Source organism: Canis lupus, chromosome 2 (assembly GCF_048164855.1).
Source record: "Canis lupus baileyi chromosome 2, mCanLup2.hap1, whole genome shotgun sequence".
Lineage (NCBI taxonomy): Eukaryota > Metazoa > Chordata > Mammalia > Carnivora > Canidae > Canis > Canis lupus.
In genome coordinates this window covers 58,138,497-58,160,231 of record NC_132839.1, presented here as the reverse complement: position 1 = coordinate 58,160,231, position 21,735 = coordinate 58,138,497, and the positions used below count along the sequence as shown (strand labels likewise).

The 21,735-nt window shown below is 49.5% G+C and overlaps 1 protein-coding gene across 1 annotated transcript; it reads left to right on the top strand.

Moving 5' to 3' along the window:
• The first annotated feature begins 6,601 nt into the window (after positions 1–6,601).
• On the top strand, positions 6,602–13,013 carry TLNRD1 (talin rod domain containing 1). The gene has a single exon (XM_072801876.1). It carries the CDS (start codon positions 6,670–6,672, stop codon positions 7,759–7,761), a length of 1,092 nt encoding a protein of 363 aa, XP_072657977.1. The 5' UTR covers positions 6,602–6,669; the 3' UTR covers positions 7,762–13,013.
• Positions 13,014–21,735: the final 8,722 nt, after the last annotated feature.

Below are 21,735 nucleotides of genomic sequence, written 5' to 3'. Positions count from 1 at the left end.
AATACTAACTACCCCTCTAAATGGTTCAGCGACTGCAGATTGTAAAATTGAATCTCAGATCACACCAGTGTCCTAATCTGGGTTTATCCTGGCTTGTGTCACTTGACACCAGAGGAGGGATGCCTCACCTGGAGGGTGCAACGAGAGTTTCTTGCAGTATTAGCAATCAGGCATGATGCTCAAAATGTTGAAAAAATGTTGAAAAAATGGAATGACATACTTACTAATCCATCTGAATTTAGGCCTATGACCTGAAGGATACAGCAATGGTTTTGGAAGCTCTAGTGCATCAAACATTAACCATTCAAAGCCAGAATCAATAAAATGGGCATAAGCGGGGTCTTCTGAGGTTCTGGGGAAAAAAAGAAAAAAAAGAAAAGAAAAGAAAAGAAAAGAAAAGAAAAGAAAAGAAAAGAAAGCCTGAATCATGAGGAGCAATGGTAGGGGGGTCCTGGGGGTGGGGCTAGGGTGGACATGAGGAGACAATAGCTATTTACCTTTCTTCACTTTGCTACTTCTTAATCCAATGCAAGAAGAGGCAAAACATCTCCTGGTCTTTATCTGGCCCTAAATTAATTCACAGGTAGCAATTCCAGATTTCCAGAGATGTCATTGGCCCAGGATAGGGTGAGAGTCCATTCCTGGTCACCATTCCTGGTCACCATCATTATTGGTGAGCAGAAGAGTAGGACTCACATAATGAAATAGAACAATCAAAACTTGTGTTTGCCAAACACCATGAAAATAAGTTAAAAGGCAAAAAGTACATCAAACTCTAACATGGCATAGACAAATATCTTACAACTAAGAAAAACATGAATGCCCCAACTGAAAAATGGGAAAGGATGTGAACAATATTTTTATTTATGCAAATCATGATCACACACAGAGACTGTGTCCTTGCTGTGGGTCCATGAATGTCCATGACTTCATGTCCACGAATGAGCATGAGCTGTGGTCAGGAGGATTTTGGTTCAGTGAAAGCATGCCTTTCTTTCTTTCTTTTTCTTTTTTTTATATACCTTTAGCATTTTCTTTTTTTAATTTTTATTTTTTACTTAAAAAAATTTTTTTGAAAGCATGCCTTTCTTGCAGAGAATGGCAAACAGGTAAATTCATTTGTTTATTGCTTCCACAAACATTTATTGATGACCACACAATGCATTAGGCATGGGGGGAGAGAGGAACAGATCAAGTCCTTGCACTTAAAGAGGTGGCAGGATTGTGGGGAGAGCGTTTTGCCAATAGCTTACAAGTACACTGCACTAAGGGCCACACTGTAGCTACACACACAGCACAGAAGGTGCAGAAATGCCTCAGAGTCTGTCTGGGGGTCAGGGAGGCTCCACATGAAGGAGTGATACAGCTAGTCAATCTGTAGTTATTGACTTATGTTCTAGGCACCATGAGAGATGGAAAAGTGGTTAGGCATGATTAGTGTTGGGAACTAATGCTGGAAGATACCTCTCAAGATCACTTACCAGTACCAAAATGGGGTAGAGAATCTACTTGTGAAAACAACCTTCACCTCTAGGTAGGGCTTTCTGGTAAACCTGGCCTTGTATCACCAGCCCTGCACATCTGCCTCCCTCTCATACTCAGCTTCAGATGAACAGAGAGACAGCCCAGAGGGAGGGATTGGGGGGAGGAGGGGCGGATAGAGCAGGTGGGAGGGATGTTAGACCACCCCCCCCCCCCCGGGTGTTATAACCAGCTGGGAACAAGATATACCAGAGAGCAAGACTGGCATGCTGGGTGAGGGGCAACAGCCTGCTCCCTAATGAACTGTGGTCCAATGAGTGTCAAGACTCTCCTTTATCACCCTTGGGGATGTGTGAACTGTGGAAAAGGAGGGGGCGGAGGGAATGTCCAGATAGGAAGATAATAAAGCAAGGTGTTTGGTGATACGTAAGAAAGATCGCCTGAGACTGAGCTGGCCCATCAGTGAGCACAGGGACCCCACTCTAAAGGAAAGACACATCCGGGCAGAGAGTGCCCCTCACTAACCAGCAGGTGGCACAGTAGACCAGACACAGCTTGGTTGCTGGTCTACTAAGGTCGGGAGTGCGCAAGAAAGTTGGCTATCCAAAACCCAGCCTATGGACCTGCAATGGAATGTTATTCAGTCTTCAGAAGGAAGGAAATTCTGACATATGCTATGACACCAACAACCTTGAACACATGATTCTAAGTGAAATAAGCTGGACACCAAAGAACAAATACTTATACAAGGAACGTACACCAGACAGATTTAAAGAGGCAGAAGGTAGAATGGTGGTGGTCAGGGGCTGGGAGGCAGGGGGAATGAAGCATTACTGTTTAGTGGGGAGAGAATTTTAGTTTGGGAAGATGAAAAATAATCTGGGGTGGTGCTGCTGGTGGTGGTGATGGTGGCACAACAACATGAACATACATAATATGACGGAGTTATAGCTAAGTTCACAGAAATGGCTAAGATAGAAAGTTTTATGTAAGAATATTTAGGCACACACACAAAAAAAGACAAAACACCAAACCCCGAATGTTCATACTGTTGTTTTATATCTGCCCTAAGTCCAGGGCGGTGGATACACCTTATAGAAGAATCAAGGAAGGAGGGAAATCATGTTTTTTCCAATCCTGCCTGGCTCAACCTCTGTGTGTTCCACCTTGCCTCCCCAAATCCTTAAGTCATCTCTTTTGGTATTCTGTTCATTCATTTATTAAAGGCCCACTAAGCATCAGCCTTGAGTCAGGCACTGAGGATACATTCTCCGGTGGCCACGCTATTTCCCACCTGGCCCCAGATTCTCCTTATCTGCTCCATTCACCTGCCTCCAGCCAACTCTTCAGCCCATATGTTTGCAGCTTCTCTCACCCAATTTCCGTCAGTGCCTTTGGTTCATATTATATTCTAAGAGAGGGTCAGAAGGAGTAACTTGCGAAATTTTGTGGAAGAGAAAGCCCTTAATCCAGTGATTCTAGAGGCACATACAGTCACCTTCTACTAATTTAGTTAGACTACAATATGTTGCAGCAACAAACAACTGTGAGATCTCTGCATGTGACACCGGATTTACGTTTTGCTCACAGTGCTTGGCCGGCACTGGTCGATGGACAGTGTGCTCCAGTCATCGGGCTTAGGGAGGCCGCACCCTCTTCCAGCTGTACCACCTAGAGCCACCTCCCACATACTGAGAGCAGGGGAAGGGAGAATGGGCAATCGAAGATCTGCTTTGCATTGCCTCAGCCGGAAGTGAGGCATATCACTTCCACTCCCATTTTATCCATCAGAACAGATCATGTGACCCCACCTACTTGCACCTGGGCTGTTCTTCGTGAGCAGCACTAGCTCTGCAGCACTTTCTTTCCTCTGTGGGGTCACCATACCGATGGGTAAAACCTGGTTACTTGCTTGTGTGACTGTGCTGCCTCTGGGCTCTACTCCTCAGAAGGGAGGAGCCCTCACGATACTTCTGTGTAACTTTGGTGCTAGCATGGGGCCTGGCACGTGGTAGGTGTCCAGTGTTTGTGGACGGAATGAACGATGGCAGAAAGTCACGTGACCTAGAAGGAAGGTGGAGGGAGTACTGGGAAGGGTCAGTTTGGGAGGAGCCACTCTACCTGAAAAATGAAGCAGAAAAGAAGAATCCTATCAGCTTTTAAAGCCAAAGTAAATGTAGTGGAATAGCCTATGTGTGACAGCTCGTTGATGGGGTACAAGGTGTCCAGCAGACAGTGAGAAGGAAAGCAGCACCCCCAGGTGCCAAGTAGATTTTGGGAAAAATCCCGATCCCAGAGCAGTTTCATGAATGCACTAGGAATGGTGGGAAGGGTTTCATTTCTCCTAATATGTTTTCCAGAGCTAAGTTAAGAGTAGGGTGCCCTTCTGGGTTACCATGGCAAGAGCTTGATTTTATCCAACTGGTTTTCCCTCACCGAAAAATAAAAGGGATTAAGCTTTTTAACCAACAGAATTGCTGCTTGTTTAGAAAACCGTCAGTTTTATTGGCCTTGGTTGCAAAACATGCGGGTTCCTCCAGATTCTAGAAATATCTAAGGGCACTTTCTGTTTCACGAACGGTGACTATCCATTTGCTCTGTATCTGTTGTTCCTGGTTAACTTTTTAAGAGCCGATTTCATAATTACCTCTGAGTACAGTTTCAGTTTGGACGATAAATTGTAAGGTCATCTGAGTTATAAGTAAGACTAATTGGCTGACTGAACCAAAAGGTGACCTTGGGTCCCTGGGACAGAGGAACTGGCGGTTCGATTGGCAGACACACCCAGCTGAGGCCGGGCTGGGCACCTGGAGGGCCTGTTTCGGAACCAAGGGGTGGGTCCCCGGCTGGGAGGAAGCCCAGGTGCTTCAACCACTTCCTGAAGAGCGAGGTCTGGGTCGACGGATCCGAGGCTGGGAGGGGGCTCCTCACCCGGTCATTAGCTCTCCTCCTGCCCTTGGGAAGACGCCGGAGGCATCAGCGGGTGGGCTCCTTCTGGGCAGGACCGGCCAACAAGGTTTACCTCCTAAGGCTGTCTGTTATTCCTCTTCTTTGACAGTGGCCACTATTATTCCATCGCCGAGCGTGGGACACAGAAGTTGTGAGGGCGCCCACCGCGCAGGTCGAGGCTCCTAGTTCTACCAGCTCTGTTTTAGGAGCCAAGTGGTCCAGCAGTCGGTGCGCACTCTCTGATTTGGGGAGAGGACGGACCCTTGGGGGGAGGACTTGCACAAGGTCAACACAGCTCTCCCGGATGGCTGCAGAAAAGACCGGCCCCAGGAAGTCCGAGCACACAGGGAGGGCGCCCCCCGCCCCCCGCAGCCTGCCCTTCCGACTGCACAGCCAGTGCCCTCAGCGCCCCGCACAGCCCTGCAAGGTCCCCCCAACCGCGGAAGGAGGGCTGCGCACAACAAAGGGCAGGGCGAGGGCTGGCAAGAGCCGCCGGGGCCCCGCTAGACGCGCGGGCCGGCCCCCGCGGGCCACCAGGGGATGGCGCGCGGCGTCCTCCTCCCTTCGGCGCCAAAGCAGTCCCCTCGGAGACCCGCTCGCCGGGCGGGGAGGACGCGCGGAGCCCCGCGGCGCCCGGGGGCCCCCAGGCCGCGCCCCCCGCCCCGCGGGACCCCCGGCCCGGCGCCCGCCGCGTCCGCGCAGGGCGGCGGCGTCCTCCCGCAGCCACCCAGCTTCCCGGGGGAGGAGCAGCGCATCGCGCAAGCATCCGGGAGCGGCGGAGGGGGCGGGGGAAGGGCGAGAGGAGGAAGCGGGATTTAAACGAAAGGCGGTGACGCCACACAAAAGATTTCTATAGGCTCCGGGGAGGTGACGGCCGGGCGGCGGCGGCGAGCCCGGGGGCGAGGCGCGGACACGGGGAGGAGGCGGCTCGGGCGGCCCCGGCGCACCCACGGCCCGCGGCGCGGAGCGGCCGCGCGGGGAGAGGAAGCGGGCGGCGGCCCCTGCGCCTCTCGGCCCCCGCCCTTCCTTTCAGTTTCTCCCGGCGCGCTCGGAAGTTGGAGGTTGACGGAAATGGCAGGAGCCGGGGCCCGGGCGGGTGGCCGCCGCGCCGCGGGGACCTTCTGAGTCGGCGTGGCCGGGGCGGGGGGGGAGACGCGCGCCGGGCGTCCGATGCGCAGGGCCCGGGGGCGCGGGAGAGCTGAGCCGCCGCGGGCCCCAGGCGACCAGGCGACCGGGATGGACTCGCGCCCACAGCCAGCGGCCGGCCGCGGGGCGCGCGGTCGGGGAGGGCGTGCCGCCGGGGCGCCGGGCCGCGCGCTGTGAGCCGGCGAGGAGAGGCGAGGCGAGGCGAGGCGAGGCCAGGCGAGGCGAGGCGAGGCGGGAAGGGGCGGCCCGGCGGCCCGGGCGTGGCGGGCGGCGAGCGCGCGAGCGGGGCCCCCGGCCGCTGTGCGCAATCACTGCAGGCTCCCGCCCGACTCTGACTCTGCGCGGCCGCGCCAGCCCCGGCCACACCCTCGGCCCGGCCGCCGCCGGCGCCGCTTCCCGAGCGCGGGAGGCAGGAGATGCGCGCCCCGCCGCGCCGGCCCCGGCCGCCGTCGCGGAGCAGCGCCGCCCGGCGGGGTCAGGACGCCTGAAGCCCACGTGCGCCGCCGAGCCCGGGCTGGCTGACAGCGGAGCGCGCCCGAGCCGCCGCCCGCGCTCCTCCCCGAGGAAAGGATTTTGATTTCAAAGAAAGGAAGGAAGGAAGGACGGACAACTCCCAGCTTCCCCCTCCCGCCCTCCCGCTCCGGCGGCCGGGCCGGGCCATGCCCAGGAAGGCGGCGGCGGCGGCGGCGGCGGCGGCGGTGGCGGCGGCGGCGGTGGTGGCGGCGGCGGCGGCGGCGGCCCAGCAGAAGGGACTTTCCTGGCGGCCCGGCGGCGAGGAGCGCGCCCCGTGAGTTTGCGCGGCCCGGTTCATGGTTCCTGCAAGCCCTCCAGGAGGCCGAACGCCGCAGCCCCTCCCCGCGCGCCCGAGAGCCTCCGGCGTCCTCCGGGCCCCCGGCCCGCCCCGCGCCGCCCGGGCCCCGGCCGCCGCAGCCCCGTGCCCCCCGCCCGGCGCGGTGGATGGCATGATGGTGCGGGGCGGGCGCCGCGGCCCTGGCCAGCTGAGTCGCGACGGCCGCGGGGGCGGCGGCAGTGGCAGCGGCAGCGGCGGCGGTAGCGGGCTCCCCAGCGGCATGCCAGTGCCCCCCGGGCGCGATGGCTAGCGGCAGCGCGGGGAAGCCCAGTGGCGAGGCGGCTTCTCCGGCTCCCGCGAGCGCCGTCGGGGCGGCCTGCTCGCAGCCGCGGAAGAGGCTGGTGTCCGTGTGCGACCACTGCAAAGGCAAGATGCAGCTGGTGGCCGACCTGCTGCTGCTGTCGAGCGAGGCGCGGCCCGTGCTCTTCGAGGGCCCCGCCGCCTCCTGCGCCGGCGCCGCCGAGTCCTTCGAGCAGTGCCGGGACACGATCATCGCGCGCACCAAGGGGCTCTCCATCCTCACCCACGACGTGCAGAGCCAGCTCAACATGGGCCGCTTCGGGGAGGCGGGGGACAGCCTGGTGGAGCTGGGCGACCTGGTGGTGTCGCTGACCGAGTGCTCCGCGCACGCGGCCTACCTGGCGGCGGTGGCCACGCCGGGCGCGCAGCCCGCGCAGCCGGGCCTGGTGGACCGCTACCGCGTGACGCGCTGCCGCCACGAGGTGGAGCAGGGCTGCGCCGTGCTGCGCGCCACCCCGCTGGCCGACATGACGCCGCAGCTGCTGCTCGAGGTGTCGCAGGGCCTGTCGCGCAACCTCAAGTTCCTGACGGACGCGTGCGCCCTGGCCAGCGACAAGTCCCGGGACCGCTTCTCCCGCGAGCAGTTCAAGCTGGGCGTCAAGTGCATGAGCACGAGCGCGTCGGCGCTGCTGGCCTGCGTGCGCGAGGTGAAGGCGGCGCCCAGCGAGCTGGCCCGCAGCCGCTGCGCGCTCTTCAGCGGGCCCCTGGTGCAGGCGGTGAGCGCGCTGGTGGGCTTCGCCACCGAGCCGCAGTTCCTGGGTCGCGCGGCGGCCGTGAGCGCCGAGGGCAAGGCGGTGCAGACCGCCATCCTGGGCGGCGCCATGAGCGTGGTGTCGGCCTGCGTGCTCCTGACCCAGTGCCTCAGGGATCTGGCGCAGCACCCCGACGGGAGCGCCAAGATGTCGGACCACAGGGAGAGGCTGAGGAACTCGGCCTGCGCCGTGTCTGAAGGCTGCACCCTGCTATCTCAGGCTTTACGGGAGAGGTCTTCGCCCAGGACTTTACCGCCAGTGAATTCCAATTCTGTGAATTAGCACCCCGCCCCGCGCCCCCTCTTTCTTCCACCCGGGAGCAGAGGAAGACCACCTCCCCTCCGCCCCTCTCCACGTATACCAAAGAAAATCCCAGGGGGAGCCCCTCCCCGGCCCCCCTCCCCGTGTCAGACGCTCGGAGGGAACCTTCCAGAGAGTGGGGCCGCGCGCGCGCGCGCACCGGCCAGCGCGCTCCAGCTCCAGCGACGCTCAGTGCGCCCTGGGGGCCCTGTGCGCACCCAGCAGGGCCTGCAGGTGGCGGCCCCCGCCCCAGCTCCCAGCTCCCAGCTCCCAGTCTGGAGCTCCTCCGCTAAATTTTCTTATCAATTGGGCAGGAAGGAGGTCATGGGTTCATTTCTTTTTTTGGTCTTTCGTTTTCTTTCTTTTTTTCTTTTTTTTTCCTAATTAAAAGAAAGGTTACCTCAGTTTCACTCCTTAGACATGGATGTAGCTACCTTTTTTTTGTATGTTGTAATTTTTTTTTTTTTTTTAAAGCAATCGTGTTGGATTAGGCGTATACTTGGTGTGGAAAGAGTATGACTTTGCCATGTGATTTGCAAACGGGGGAAAAGCTACTGTGAGTGTGTGTTTTATTTTTTGATTTACACTATAGAGTGATTTCCCCCCTGCCCTCTCCCCACCCCACCCCCTACCCCCCGCCCCCCCCCCCCCCCCCCATGTCAAGTTTTTACCTTTGCATGTACTGGAGTATTTATTTCATCTATTAAAATGTTATGTTTCTCAGATGGCCTTTTGCAATTATTGTTGATTTTCAATAATTGTAATAACGTTGCATGCTGCATGTCATCTCTGGAAGGGCACGCTGGGAAGTGTAGCAGTGTCTCCAGGCTTTATTTAGCCCTGTCTCCCTTTTTCCTGGAGGGTTACCTCTCTGGGCAGCTTAGAGTTGCAGAAGAGAGACCCGCAGAGCGCTGGCCTTGCCAAGCCAGAGGCCATAGGAGTGAGGGCAGTATGTGTGGTGCCAGGGCTGGGCTGTTGGGGTGTTTGGTCTTGCCTCTGGTTTCTCCTAGAAAGCACTTCAGCTCCCTTTGTGTTGGCGCCTCTTTCTGCCCTGGGTCAGCCTGAACCAGGTCTGATTTGTATTCTTCTGTCTCTCGGATTCAGGCTCTTCCTTATCCTATGTGGTATGCCACCCTTCTCCGGTAGGTCGGAGGATCTGTGCACTGGAGCTGTAAAAAAAAAGTGTGGTATAGTGAGGACTCTCAGGAGTCTTGCTGGCCTTTTTTATGTGGGTGGGTCTGTTTATAGACAACATCTCACTCAAGGTTTTAGGAAAAACCTTGGAGGGTTCTAGACTAATATATCAGAGGGAGAGGTATTCTGGAAAATGTGAAGAACTTTCTAGGGCCACGGCCTAATTGAAGACAAAGGGCTGATTTTTGTAACCTTGATTTAAGATCTGCCCTGATTCATTTTATGTCGGAAGACTGCTCCGTTCATTGAAGTTTGGAGTTATTTTAAGGGAGTTTGTCCTTTCTGCAGGCATGTTAAAAAAAATTGGGGAGGGAGGGCTGTATAGTTTTGCCGAACCTTGTTAAGTTTTGGACAGTTTTCCTCCTGAAAGGATAATGCATTTATTTGCAGTGCTTTGCCCTGGGAGAGCCACATGGATTAAAAAAAACAAACAAAAACAAAAACAAAAACAAAAACAAAACTTATACATGCTTTAAATTTGCTCAGTTTATATTTTTCTTTGAATTTCTTGCACCTAAACTTTTGTAGTTCCCATGGATCTGAGAAGAAAGCATTTTTCACTATAGTGTGTTAGAAAGTCCTATTGACTGTTTTACTTGAATCACTGTATTTATTACAAGAACATCATATTCAACCAGTTAAGTGTCTTTAAACTTGTTTTGGGTAAGGCTAGGATTGGGGAGCTGCTCTGAATCTGATGTTTGGAAAAGCTTGAGAGTGACCGTGTACATCCATTTCTTAGGAACAGTCAAGGGAACTGTTGTTCCTGTCGTAGGGCCTGGTAGATTTAAACTTTTAAAGTCTTTAAAAATGAAAATGACCTTGAGAATGTTTCTTCCTCTACCCCCTGCCCTTCTTCAGTCTGGGTCGGTCAGGTTCGGGAAGTATTTGGAAAGAGCAAACCTAACCCATGTGCCAATGACAACCCTGCTTGCATATAGGACTTGTAACTTACTTTTATTTATTGGCCATACATAAGTAATTATAGAGTTTCTAATTATGTGGTTCATTTAGCCTATGCAGATCACAAAGAGTAAATGGAAAGGAACAAAGTAAAGCAAAATTAGGGCCAGAAATCTGTAAATTCGGTGTTTGATTAAGACAAAAATGATTGCCAATTGTTCCTTGGACTCATTCCTTTTGCAGAAGCAATTTTCAGGACAGCGCACGCCAGGAAAAAAAAAAAAATTGCTTTCCCTATCTCCTTGGATGAAGTGAACTAGCTTGCCACCAAATTAAATTTTGAAACTTCTTTTTGTCTTAGCCAACCGATTGTGGCTCTTTACATTTCTGTATATTAAAAGTGTTGAACTTGTAATATTCAAAATCTCTGTCCTCTGAAGTTGTTAAAAGTTTTGGTGGTATTTTAACCTGCTTTTCCACCCCCTCCCCTCCCTTCTGTCTCTTAAGATAAAGTTTAGGATTTTTCTTCCAGCAGGTGGCTTGAAATGGATTCTTTTATTTTTTTCAGCAGGTCTCAGGAAACCAAGCGAGGATCGCACAGCATTTCTGTGTGTCTGCATTGCTTCGCTAGGCAGGGGATTTGGACTCAGGCCTTTGACATTTTAGCTTCTAGTGCACCGGCTTGCTAAACTTGTTTTTAAAATAGCCCTGATTTTTAAAAAGGAGCATCTCAGACCTATTTCATTGGACATAATAAGGCCAGCAGAGATAATAGTTCCAGGAATAAAATCTGACTGACCTGATTTTTTTTTTTTTTTTTTTTTAATTAAACCACATAGGAGTTAATTTAAGGCCTCAATCCTTGCACTCTTTTGACTTCCAGGGGCAAGTTTTCTTACACAGGCTTAACGGGCACCCGTCCTTACTGGGAATGTTGAAAACCTTCCTTTGAATGGTCAGGAGAGAAGGAAATCATTATGGCTAAGCTCTTGGAACAAAAGCCATTATTTATGATAGCAAACCCAAGTAAATGGGACAAAAGGCTTTCAAACACAAGACTTAACTTGAAAAAAGCTCTGTCTTTCCTTAGCTGTTTTAAGCTTGGCCTTTTGCTATTATTCATTCTGGGTTGAGGTTCGGAAATGTAGAAATTCTGTGTGTGTGCCGTGGGTGTGGGCGTGGGTCTGTTCTCCCCTACCCTATCGTCATCTCCACCTGAGTTTTTATTTCTAACTTAGGGTCATGTGTTTCTCAGGAAAATCTAAAGACTTTATAGAAGCATCAGTTACATCTGATTGGTTATTTTGTGAACATTTTTTTTTTTAAAGCTGGCATAGGGATCTAAAGCATTTGACAGTTTGAAACAGCTAATTTTAACAGAAACACCTGTTTTTCGGAATGAATGTGACTATGGTAACGTGCAGATCAAGCAGAGGATTTGAGGAATGTCTGCCACAGCCCTTTCTGGGTTCTACTTGGTACAGAGCTCAGAGTCAGGGAAGAAATCTGTAGCCTTCCCTGCACTTTCCACCCAGGGCTGTACCTTGGTCCTCTGGTGCCCAGCACCATCTCTGGGTGTCCAAGGTGGACACAGACATGTGTGTGCCCTCCTGGCACGTTCTTGATTAAAAACTTTTTTTTTTCTTTTTTTTGGTATGAGTATGTGTGAAGTGAATTGGCCTGTTTTACCTAAGTTGGGTCTTATTTTTTAGGGTCCTATGGACAGGTGAGTTGTCTTTCCACTTTAGCATTAGAAGGCTCAAAGACGGACTGCCCAGATAATATAGGGAAAAAAGTGTGATACTAGTGTCCTTGATAGGGATTGATTTCACTTAACAGGACAGCAGTTTAGGTCAAGGGCTGCCATGCCTGGGACATGCGTAATTGTTCTTGAAATGAATGTACATACAAGATCCCTGCAGCAAGTATACATATGCAAGTAGTAAAACTGTTTCTGCAAGTCAAAGTTAGAATGGCCATTCATTCAGAGAATACTTGTTGGGAACCAACTGTGTGTGCCAGGCAGCGTGCTGGGTGATGTGAGACATGGTGAGACATGGTGAGACATGGTGCCTCCTCCTGCATAGACGGTGGGTTCCTCCAGGCCATACCAAGGGACTGGCAATGCTATTATCAGCATTATTCTGGGCCCTGCCTCAGGCCTGATCAATGAGAAACTCTGGGGGGTGGAGCAGTCTGAATTTTGTGAAGCTAGATGATCCTTATGCATGCCCAACCTGGAGAACCATGCTGGTCTGCAGAGCCTGCTGGTTTCCTTTTCTTCCTGGCTGACTCCGTGAGACCCAAGTGCTTCTGTATCAGGAGGCAGCAGTGTTTCTGCAAGTTTCTTGTTTGCTCAGGTTTTTTTTTTTTTTTTTTCCTTCCTTTTTTTCCTGGATATTTTGAGCCCTTTTCTTCAGATAGAGAAGATAATTTAGTCTTTCCTGCCAATGTGGAGCTGGCAGAGTTTTCTTTTGCTGTGTGTATCTGGATGTGTTTACAGGGATAGAGTTCTCCCCCTCCTCCAACCCCCTTTGAGATGAACTGAAGTCATAGAATAGTAAACTAGCAAATGGGCTTTCTGTGTTCTTGCATATTGTTGCCTCTTGTCCTAGAAAACTGGGACTGGCAGACACCCTAATTAAAAATCAACCCTTTAGCTCTTGGCTGCCCAAGAAAGAGCACTTTGCTACTGAGTTTAAAGTACTCTATTCAGAACCAAATGAAGCATGCAGACTTAACTCCAAAGCTCATGTTAGAGATGACCAAGTCGGTGATATATTAGGGAACCATGTCCTTTAAGAACAATCATACACCAAGAATTGGGATGATCTTTCAGAGCTTCCTTCCTCATGAGGTTGGTCCCGGGAGCTGGCATTGGCATCAACCAGGAACAGCGTGGGGGGAAGAGTCTTGGCCCTACCCCATACCTGCCTGATTAGAATCTGCTCTTTGGCAAGATCTCCAGGTGATTTCTGGGCACATTAACTTTGAGAAGCACTGTTACAGGAGACAAATGTAGTGGCCAGGGGTGAACTACAGCCTTACTCTTCATTGTGTGAATGTTCATTTAGGTCTTTGTGTTTTGTTTTTGTTGTTTTTTTTTTAAGATTTTAGTTATTTATTAATGAGAGACACAGAGAGAGAGAGAGATAGAGAGAGGCAGAGACACAGGCAGAGGGAGAAGCAGGCTCTATGCAGCAGCCTGACGTGGGACTCAATCCCGGGTCCTTGGGATCATGCCCTGGACTGAAGGCGGCACTAAACAGCTGAGCCACCCGGGCTGCCCAGGTCTTTGTGGTTTTTAAAGCATGTTTTCCTGTGTTAAGTAATTGGTTCCTTGGAGCAGTCCTGGGAGGTAGGCAGGTCTTACTGTGCATGTCATCTAAACATTTGTACTTCTGTTCTCCCATTATAAAAGTTAAATATTGTGAGTTCCCATGATATGTAAGGCCTATGATGAGCTCCGTAGATATACTACTACATGAGGTCATGGGGAGTATGATCTAAAACCTCCGTGTTAAAGTCCATTTCCCCTAATGATCTTGCCTTTACCCTTCCCTTAATCTGGCACAGAAGATACATGGCGATATGCTCAAGGATGTCTCAAAGAGCATAGCCCCGTCTCTTCCTCTGTGTGACGCACCTGCCCAAGCTCCCTGTAATACTGCGTGTCTTAAGTTCTTAAAACCACAATGTCAGTCAAACATTTCAGGCTTCAGGGAGGAATTTGAATGCTAATTTAGATTTGCTAGCATAATTTAAAAATGAATCTACTTGCTGATGTTAAGCTCTTAAGTATTCATAACTACATGTATCCAGGATGATGCAGAAGTGGGGCACAGAGAGGGAATTTTTAAAATCCTGTGTTTCAGAAGAGAAATGGATATGCTCTGCACTCAGGGTTACTGAGCATGCTGCCCTGAACCCTTCTGAAATTTTAGCGCATCAACCTTAAGTGTTAATGGTTTCTGACTTTGTTTGCATTTGCCTGGACTTCAGATGGGACTCAAGATACTGACCAAGTGAAACATCACTAATTAATTGCCTTAAAATCACTAATTAATTGCCTCATGAGTCACTTTTTTAAAAAGAGCTTTTTATCTTAAATAAACCCTATCCCCAACATAGGGCTCGAATTCAGACACTGAGATCAAGAGTCTCAGGCTCTGCCGACTGAGCCAGTCAGATGCCCCATCAGTCAACTTCTTAGGAGATCCAGACTGATGTCAAACCTCCAGAAATTTGAGATACATTGTAGGGAATCTGGTCCATTCAGTGCTTACTGATACTTAGTTCCATTTCAATTTGGCTTTTTTTTTTTTTTTTTTTTTTTTTTTTTTTGATGACCATCAGCTTCCTGTTCTAAAATTAACTGGCAAGTCATTTGAATACCTCCCTTTGGATAGGATTTTGGTATAAAGATTTTCCTAAAAGGTACTTTGGAGGCTAGGTTTTACTTGAACATTCTTCTATAAGTTCCATGATAAAGATAGGTATGACTTCTAAAAGTATAAGTATGATTCTGGTTTTATCACTTGGAATTTAATTTTTAAGGTGTGTGGGCATTTCGTGTTAGTAATGGTATGGAAAATTGGCCGTTGGACTGATAAGACCAACTGATAGTTCACCTATCTCGATGATGGGCTCACTACCACCCAACAGCTTCCATGATAGCATCTCTTTAAGTGAAGTCTGTGTTGTGGGCATCAGTGATATGTGGCTAGTGACCAGGGAAAGTCCCACAGAGATGGCTTTAAATACAATCTGGCTCAGCCACCATATCTTTGAGAATTTAAGACAAAAATAGGAGCTTTTCTACCAATACTACCCATATGACTGAAGTAGAGCTGTGGACTGAACAGATATGTCATAATTTTGAAGAGGCATCCTTTTAGGTAGTTCAAGCATTCCACTTATTTTTCTTTAAGATTTTATTTATTTATTCATGAGAAACAGAGAGAGAGGGGTGGTGGTGGGGGGGCAGTGACACAGGCAGAGGGAGAAGCAGGCCCCATGCAGGGAGCCCGACATGGAATTTGATCCTGGGTCTCCGGGATCATGCCCTGGGCCGAAGGCTGCACTAAACTGCTGAGCCACCCAGGCTGCCCCAAACATTCCACTTCCAACATCTTGTTCTGAAACTCAACCCAAAGTTTCTTGCCCACTAGGGTTTCTGGGAACACTGGCAATTCTCGACTTCACTAGGACTTCTTTATCCTGGGCAGTCAGAGAACACCTGATAGAGCCACTTTAATAACATGAGACCCCTGTCACAGAGTTAAGTCTAGAACAGTGTCAGGTTTGGCAAGTCTGATGGTAAAACATTTCTAATTTAGCAAACATTTACTAGGCATCTGGGACAGTATTAGGCATGCTCTTTATATCAGCTTATTTAGGAGGAATAACTCAGAGCCACAGGGATATTATTAGCAACAATCCTAGAAGCCCACCCTTTGTTGTCCTCAGAATCAATTTGAGATACAGTCTTCTGATAGAGATATTTTCTGAGTACACAATCCTTTTGTGTTACATCTGTATAACTTTTCAAAAAATCCAGGTCTGGTAAAGTGTGGCTTTCAGAGAGCTCACTAAATGACAGGAGGAGTAAGTGGCCACCACCACGACTTGCCAGAGCTCCTTCCCCTTTAGTTATTATAAATGGATTTAGGGTCACAGGAGCTGATTCCTTCTTGAACATACAAGCATTATTCACTTGAAATGCCACGGGAAAAGGTCTTCAATATATATGGAAAATGAGTCTGTTTGATATTTTCCCATGTAATCGTGCCCATGAAATTCCACATGGTGTCAACTTGTATGGATTGTCAGATCTGAGGGCCGAGAGAGACTGGATGTTTCTATCATCTTCATAGTTTGAGAAGTGAGAGTTCATTTAGACCTTCTGAAGGACCTCCTGGTTGCCTGACCCAAATTATTCCTTCTACATTTTTCTGGCTCATTGTTCTCTGTCTGAGAAGGGAATGGGTCCCAAGCGCCATACAGAGTACAGGGCATTACTTGTACTTCCTGGGGACGTCGAGATATCGGGAACCTCAATATGGATTCTCCAGCAGTTTCCAACAGACATTTTTCCTAAGGCTGGTTCTGTACTAGGAGCGGGACTGTGAAGACGACCTTCGACTATAGTGCAGATAGAATAAATGAAGAGAAACAAGGATAAGCACCATAATTTGTGTGCATAAGAATGCTCTAGTCTGGGTCTTTGGCTCTTTGGGATCTTGTAGTTCCTAGATATTATCAAACTGGATCTATACTTTTGGTGACCAGGGGAGATGTTGGTATCAGGACTGGTCTTTCCTACTGTTAGTGCCAGGTGACTGTGTATATATAATTCAACTAGGGGTTTCATTGAATTTATTTTCTATGTAGCTGGAGGATAGTATTCAGTTAGAGATTGCAGGTGCCTTAAAGAGTAGGCTTTATTCTAAGGCCCAGGGATCATTTTCTTTTTGCTTATTAATTTTGTGTAGTGTTGATGCAGGGCATAGGGCTATGACTAGACTGAGTCTACCCTCCAGGAAGCAGAACAGTTCCCCCCCAGCCTGCATTCCCCCCCCCCTCCCCCCCCCCCGCCAGCATTTAGGTTGCTGGCCTGGCCTTGGATCAGGAGCCCTGGGTGGGACTGGTGAGGACAGCTTGCCTGCACAGGGCTTCCGGGCCGGGCTGCCCGATTCTGGGGATCACCAGGAATGGAGCTGGGACACCCAAAGATCTGCGTGGTGGGAGTACAGGCTGGCCAATAGGCTGGGTGCTTTCCAAGGCAAGAACTGGATTATTCTGTCTGTTCGTTCGTTTGTTTGTTTGTTTTTCATCGCTGTCATCTCTAACAGGTGGCCCGCATGCCCGATAAATGTTTTTTATAGAGAAAGAAAGCAATAGCTGGCATTTTTTCAGCCCCTCATATGTATGGTAGGAACTTTACATTGTGTCCTAGTCTTTGAAGCAACCCTTCAGGATAGGAAGAGTGTTCCCATTGTATAGCTGAGGATACTTAACTGCAACCAGCCACCCTGGGTCACCAAACAGCAAGCAGTGGCATAAAGATGAGAATCAGGGTCTGTCTGATGGAGCTCGGCATCCTTAGCCACTTGACTACAGAGGATGAACAAATTTCTAGGATGGAATGTGTCTGCTGTTTGAGGTTGAAATGCTCTCCAAACCTGTTATTTAACCTGACTCATCTGGCAGTTTTTGTGGGTTTCCTCTTGAACCTCACATGAGCCATTAGACTGAGCCTCTCCTGGACTATTTTCACAGGGCCCCCGATACCCACAGTTCCCTTGTAGAGTCTCAGGCAGAGTTGATCACATGGATGGGTGGTTTTCTACCTGCTGTGTGATCCTGGTATCCATGAGGATGCTTGAGGAAGCTCGATCTCTGGTTTGTCAATAATCTTCACCCAGACTTCTAAAATGCAAACACCTTTGTTATTTGCTCAGTGTCAACGTCCATGGCTGCCCCACTCCCTTTAGGATAAAAGCCAGATTCCCGGATGGAGGCATTTCCAGCTGGTCCGGTGTTTCACAGCTCTCTGCAAACTACATTCTGGCCGAAGTCACACCTGCAGATCTCCCTCTATTGTCACGCTCTCACTTGACCTCTGAGCTTTTGCACAGGGTATCCCTTGGACCACTCCTCCTGTACCCTGCTTCTCCCCCTCTGCTCCTGACTCCTCAGCCTGGTGACAGCTTCTTCTGCGGGTCCCTAGATTACTTAGTACTTCCCTTCTAGTAGTATTTATCATGTTTGAACTCTCTGTTTACTTATCCACGGACCCCATCTATATCATTATTGGGTGGTAGGGTCCTCTTTTTGTCTCCGGTGACTAATGCAGTTGCCTAACATACTGTTAAGTCCCAATAAACATCTCTGCGTGAACAAATGTAGTGTTCATGTTACCACGTTCTCTCAAATTCTCCTTCCTAGGACCTTTAGCACGTGTTCCTCACTCCTGGCTGCCCTGTACAGATCTAGCCGGGGTCCTTACCGATCTTCACCCAGATGGGGCTCCATCACGAGACACCCTGGCTGCAGCCTGCATCACATGCCCAAATCAGGCCTACTTTCATCTTCCTCCTACCTCTACCTTTGGTATAGCAAATTTAGGCCAGAAATTGCAATTTCAAGCAGTTAGTATTTCAATATGTGAATTGAGTTCCAATAGCATGTCTCTGGACTGGGCACACCAGGCCTTGATCAGGCAGGCTATGGCCTTCACATCCGACTGTCCCTACTCCAGTGGCTGCTCCAGCCTGGTGCTGCTCCAGCCTGGTGGACCTCCTTGCTCTGCACGTGGCTCTTGTTGGCCTCTAGGTGAATGTCTTTCTCATCAGCCCCAACAACTGTTAACTCCTTGAGCCCAAATAGCTTAGAGAGTCCTAATAAGCCTGGGGCTGTTCTGACACATCTGTTTCTTTGAAGACCTTCTAGAAATTTGGGTGGATTCCAAGGGGTTATTTGAAGGGCTCTAGGGCTACCAAACTTTCTTCTTTCAGCTGCTCTCAGTTCCTTGGGGCATCCGCGGCAGGACTGGAGGGTGATTTGGTGGCGATTCCCAACCACCTCCTGGGGTTGGTGCTGGGCCCAGCTGGCCTGTGGAGACCATGCACCACCCCAGGAAGGGAGGCTTTTTCCCACAAGCTGACTTAGAACCATACTCCCCAGGGAGCCCTTGAAGCCGGCGTGAGAATTGACTGAGGGAGGGAGTCCTGGCTTTCAATCCCATAATTGTTATAATGCAAAAATTACTCATGACTTTCCATAATCAGGTTTGGGTTGTAATAGAGTGCTTGAGCCTGAGCTCTGGGCTGAGCGGGCCCAGGCTCCCGTGAGTGGAGGAAAGAAGCCTCAGCCTCGGGGAAGAGAAAGGGGCGCTCTGCCAAAATCACTGGGAGCAGGGAGAGCGAAAAGCCTCCAAGGCCCCAGCTTCCAGCAAATGGGCACTTGGGCCTTTGGGCTTAATTTCCATTTTAACTCTACAGTTGGAATAGTTTCATTAAATTTGTTTTCCTTTCTTTCTTTTTTCTTTTTCTTGCCTTTGATTGTTGACACTACCTAAAAATATAAGATTATGGTTATCTTATCAAATTAAAGGAATTGTTTTAAACAAAGGCATTATATCTACTTAATTATTTAACTTTCCTTCCAGCACCGACATTCCGGTTTTTTCATTGCAGAGTCACAAGCAGATAGAGTTTCCATGGCCACGGTGAATTGCCACAACAAGTTCCACAAAAACCGAAACAAGTTGCTCATGGCCCCTTCTGCTGATGTGACAGGGAGCTGGGGAGTGTGGGTCGGGGCTGGGCGCACCAGGGCATGGCTGGATGCCTTGCTTGGTCTCCAAGTGACCTGGCTTCTCTCACACGGTGATTTTCAATTTTGAAAGAAATGCTAGATGAAAAGAATCATGATTTTAGCAGCACCTCTAAACACATCCAATAACTTGCTTTGGGGCTCAGAGACACAGTGGAGAGTCCTGTTCCCCTGGGACAAGGAGGGATCACCACTCGACGGGTAAGAATGCAGGTGTGAGAGGTGGAATCTGGCCTCTTGTCTTTGCACCTTCCTGCCCTCTCCCCAGATACTCCCTGTCTGAGGATGCCTGCATCCTAACCCTTAAGAGATTAGCTCAGCAGCTGGAGACAGCTCACCGACCTCTCAGAACAATGTCCCCAAAGGGGAGTGCTATCTCCACTCCCTGCCTCACCAGTGCATCCTCCTAAATGTGCCAGGAGCCAATCCACTATTCCCAGAAACCTTCTCTGCAGCCACGCATGGATCATACAAAAGGAAGACCTACTCTTGAGCTCAAAGAAAAATTAATACTCATAGAGCATAACTTGCATTTCAGTAGCCCAGTCCTGCAAGGCTCAGAGGAACACAGCCGAGGTAGCGTTTTCTGGGGCAAAACATATTGGAACAGAAATCTAGACTCAGTGCCAGCTGAGTTGCTCAGCTGGCATCGCTCTGCCCTTTGGACTAGTAACCTTGTCCCAGAGCATTGATTTCAGGCCTTGCCCGCCCCAAAAGGGAGGATGTCCTAGTTGGTTCCCAGGCAATCCGCCAGCTCATAACTGAATGTGACAAAAATTATGGAGATTGTACTTGGCTACTTGTCCCTTAGGAGAGAAGCACTTTGGCCCTTTGAATGGTGGTGGGGTTGTCCTGGGGGAAGGGTGGGTCAGGCTGGCCATGACTTCAGTCTTTTTAACTAGGGCTTTGTTACGGACACTCTTAACCACCTGCTCTGGCCTGTCATTGTGTCCAGGATGGTGGCTGGGGAAACATGTGACTTACACTGTAGACAGGAGGCGCTAAGCCTCCCCACCTACCTGGACCTGATTTCCTGGGAGAAGTGGGACAGTTTTTGAGTTGTAACAATTTGATGCTGACAGTTAAAGCAGTGCTTAGAAGTTTCAAGTTCTGGTACATTTTGGAAGGCTTTTGGTATTACATAATGTCCTGGGGAATAGAGAGTTGGCTTTAATTGTCACCTAGATCAGTGGCTTGGGGATGCTGGCTGGGGACCAGAAACTGTGACAAACATTTCACCAGTCAGAGCAAAAGGGAGAAAGGGGACTGTGAGATGTAAGGTCACTGCCAGGACCTTCATGGGCTTTCTTTATTCTGAGATTAGGTCCTTCTTCCTTCTTTCTTGGTAAAATGTCATCTTATAAAAATAATGGTATTAGCTGGTAGTCGTCATAATTCTTAAAAGTATTGTTAGTTGCAAAATTAGTCTTTCATCTTATCTTGGTCCTCCCGACATCAAAAAAAAAAAAAAAAAAAGATTGTGTACTCAAAAATATCAAAGTCTGAGAGCCACTGTCCTTGCCTGCCCGTGAAATATTTTCAGTCCTATGGTTCCTCTTTTGCAATGTGTTTGAGTTAGTGCAATTGTATTTGGAAAAGAAGATGTAAAAATACTTCTAAAGGGGAATCCAAAGAGGCATTTCTGAAGAGCATGACATACCTTGTTATAATGTATCTTTTTATAATTTTATTAAGAAGCCTATCTTAAATGAAGCAAGTTGAGTTATACAATAGTGTTACTCAAGGCCAAGAGAACCAATTGAGGAAGTCTTTTAATTGCCTGGAGAGGGCTGGCTTATTAGACACAACTTGGGACCTACCCTCAGAGTTTCTGAATCAGTGGGTCTGGGATGGGGTCTGAAAATGTATACTTCTAACCAGTTCCAAGTTGATGCTGCTGCTGCTGGTTGGGTTGACACTTTGAGAACCCCTGGAGCAGGACCCTCATTCTCAACCTTGACTGTGCATTGGATTCACTGATGCTTTGGGTCCTACACCCAGAGATTCTGATTTAACTGCCTGACATACTTCAGGCACTGGGGTTCTTTTTTTTTTTTTTTAATATTTTATTTAAATTCAATTTGCCAACATATAGTATAACACCCAGTGCTCATCTCATCATCCAGGCACTGGGATTCTTAAAACAGGCAAGGTCTCAAGACATTGGCAAAATTTGAGAAACACTGAACAAGGTAACGGTTTTAACTCTGGGAATCTTAGTGATCTTGTCACAAAAGCTCATTTCTCCTGCTACATGTCCAGCATAAAAGACGGGCAGAGCAGAGTGCTCTGGTCCAGGCTGGTGCAGTCTACACCATCTGAAATGCATGATTTCTGTGCCTGCAGCAAGGAAAGAGCTAGTCTGCTGGTTTTTCATGGATTCAGCCTAGAGATGACACAAAGTGCTCCATGCCACTGGTAATTGGTCAGAAGTAATCATGTGCCCTAATTGTAGGGGAGCTGGGGATATTGACAAGCACGTAGCACTTGGGAAGCAGTAAATTTCTCTGTCACAATGAT

Bases quoted from the DNA above. Each gene is read 5' to 3' on its own strand.
- TLNRD1 (XM_072801876.1), top strand. From the start codon at position 6,670: ATGGCTAGCGGCAGCGCGGGGAAGCCCAGTGGCGAGGCGGCTTCTCCG.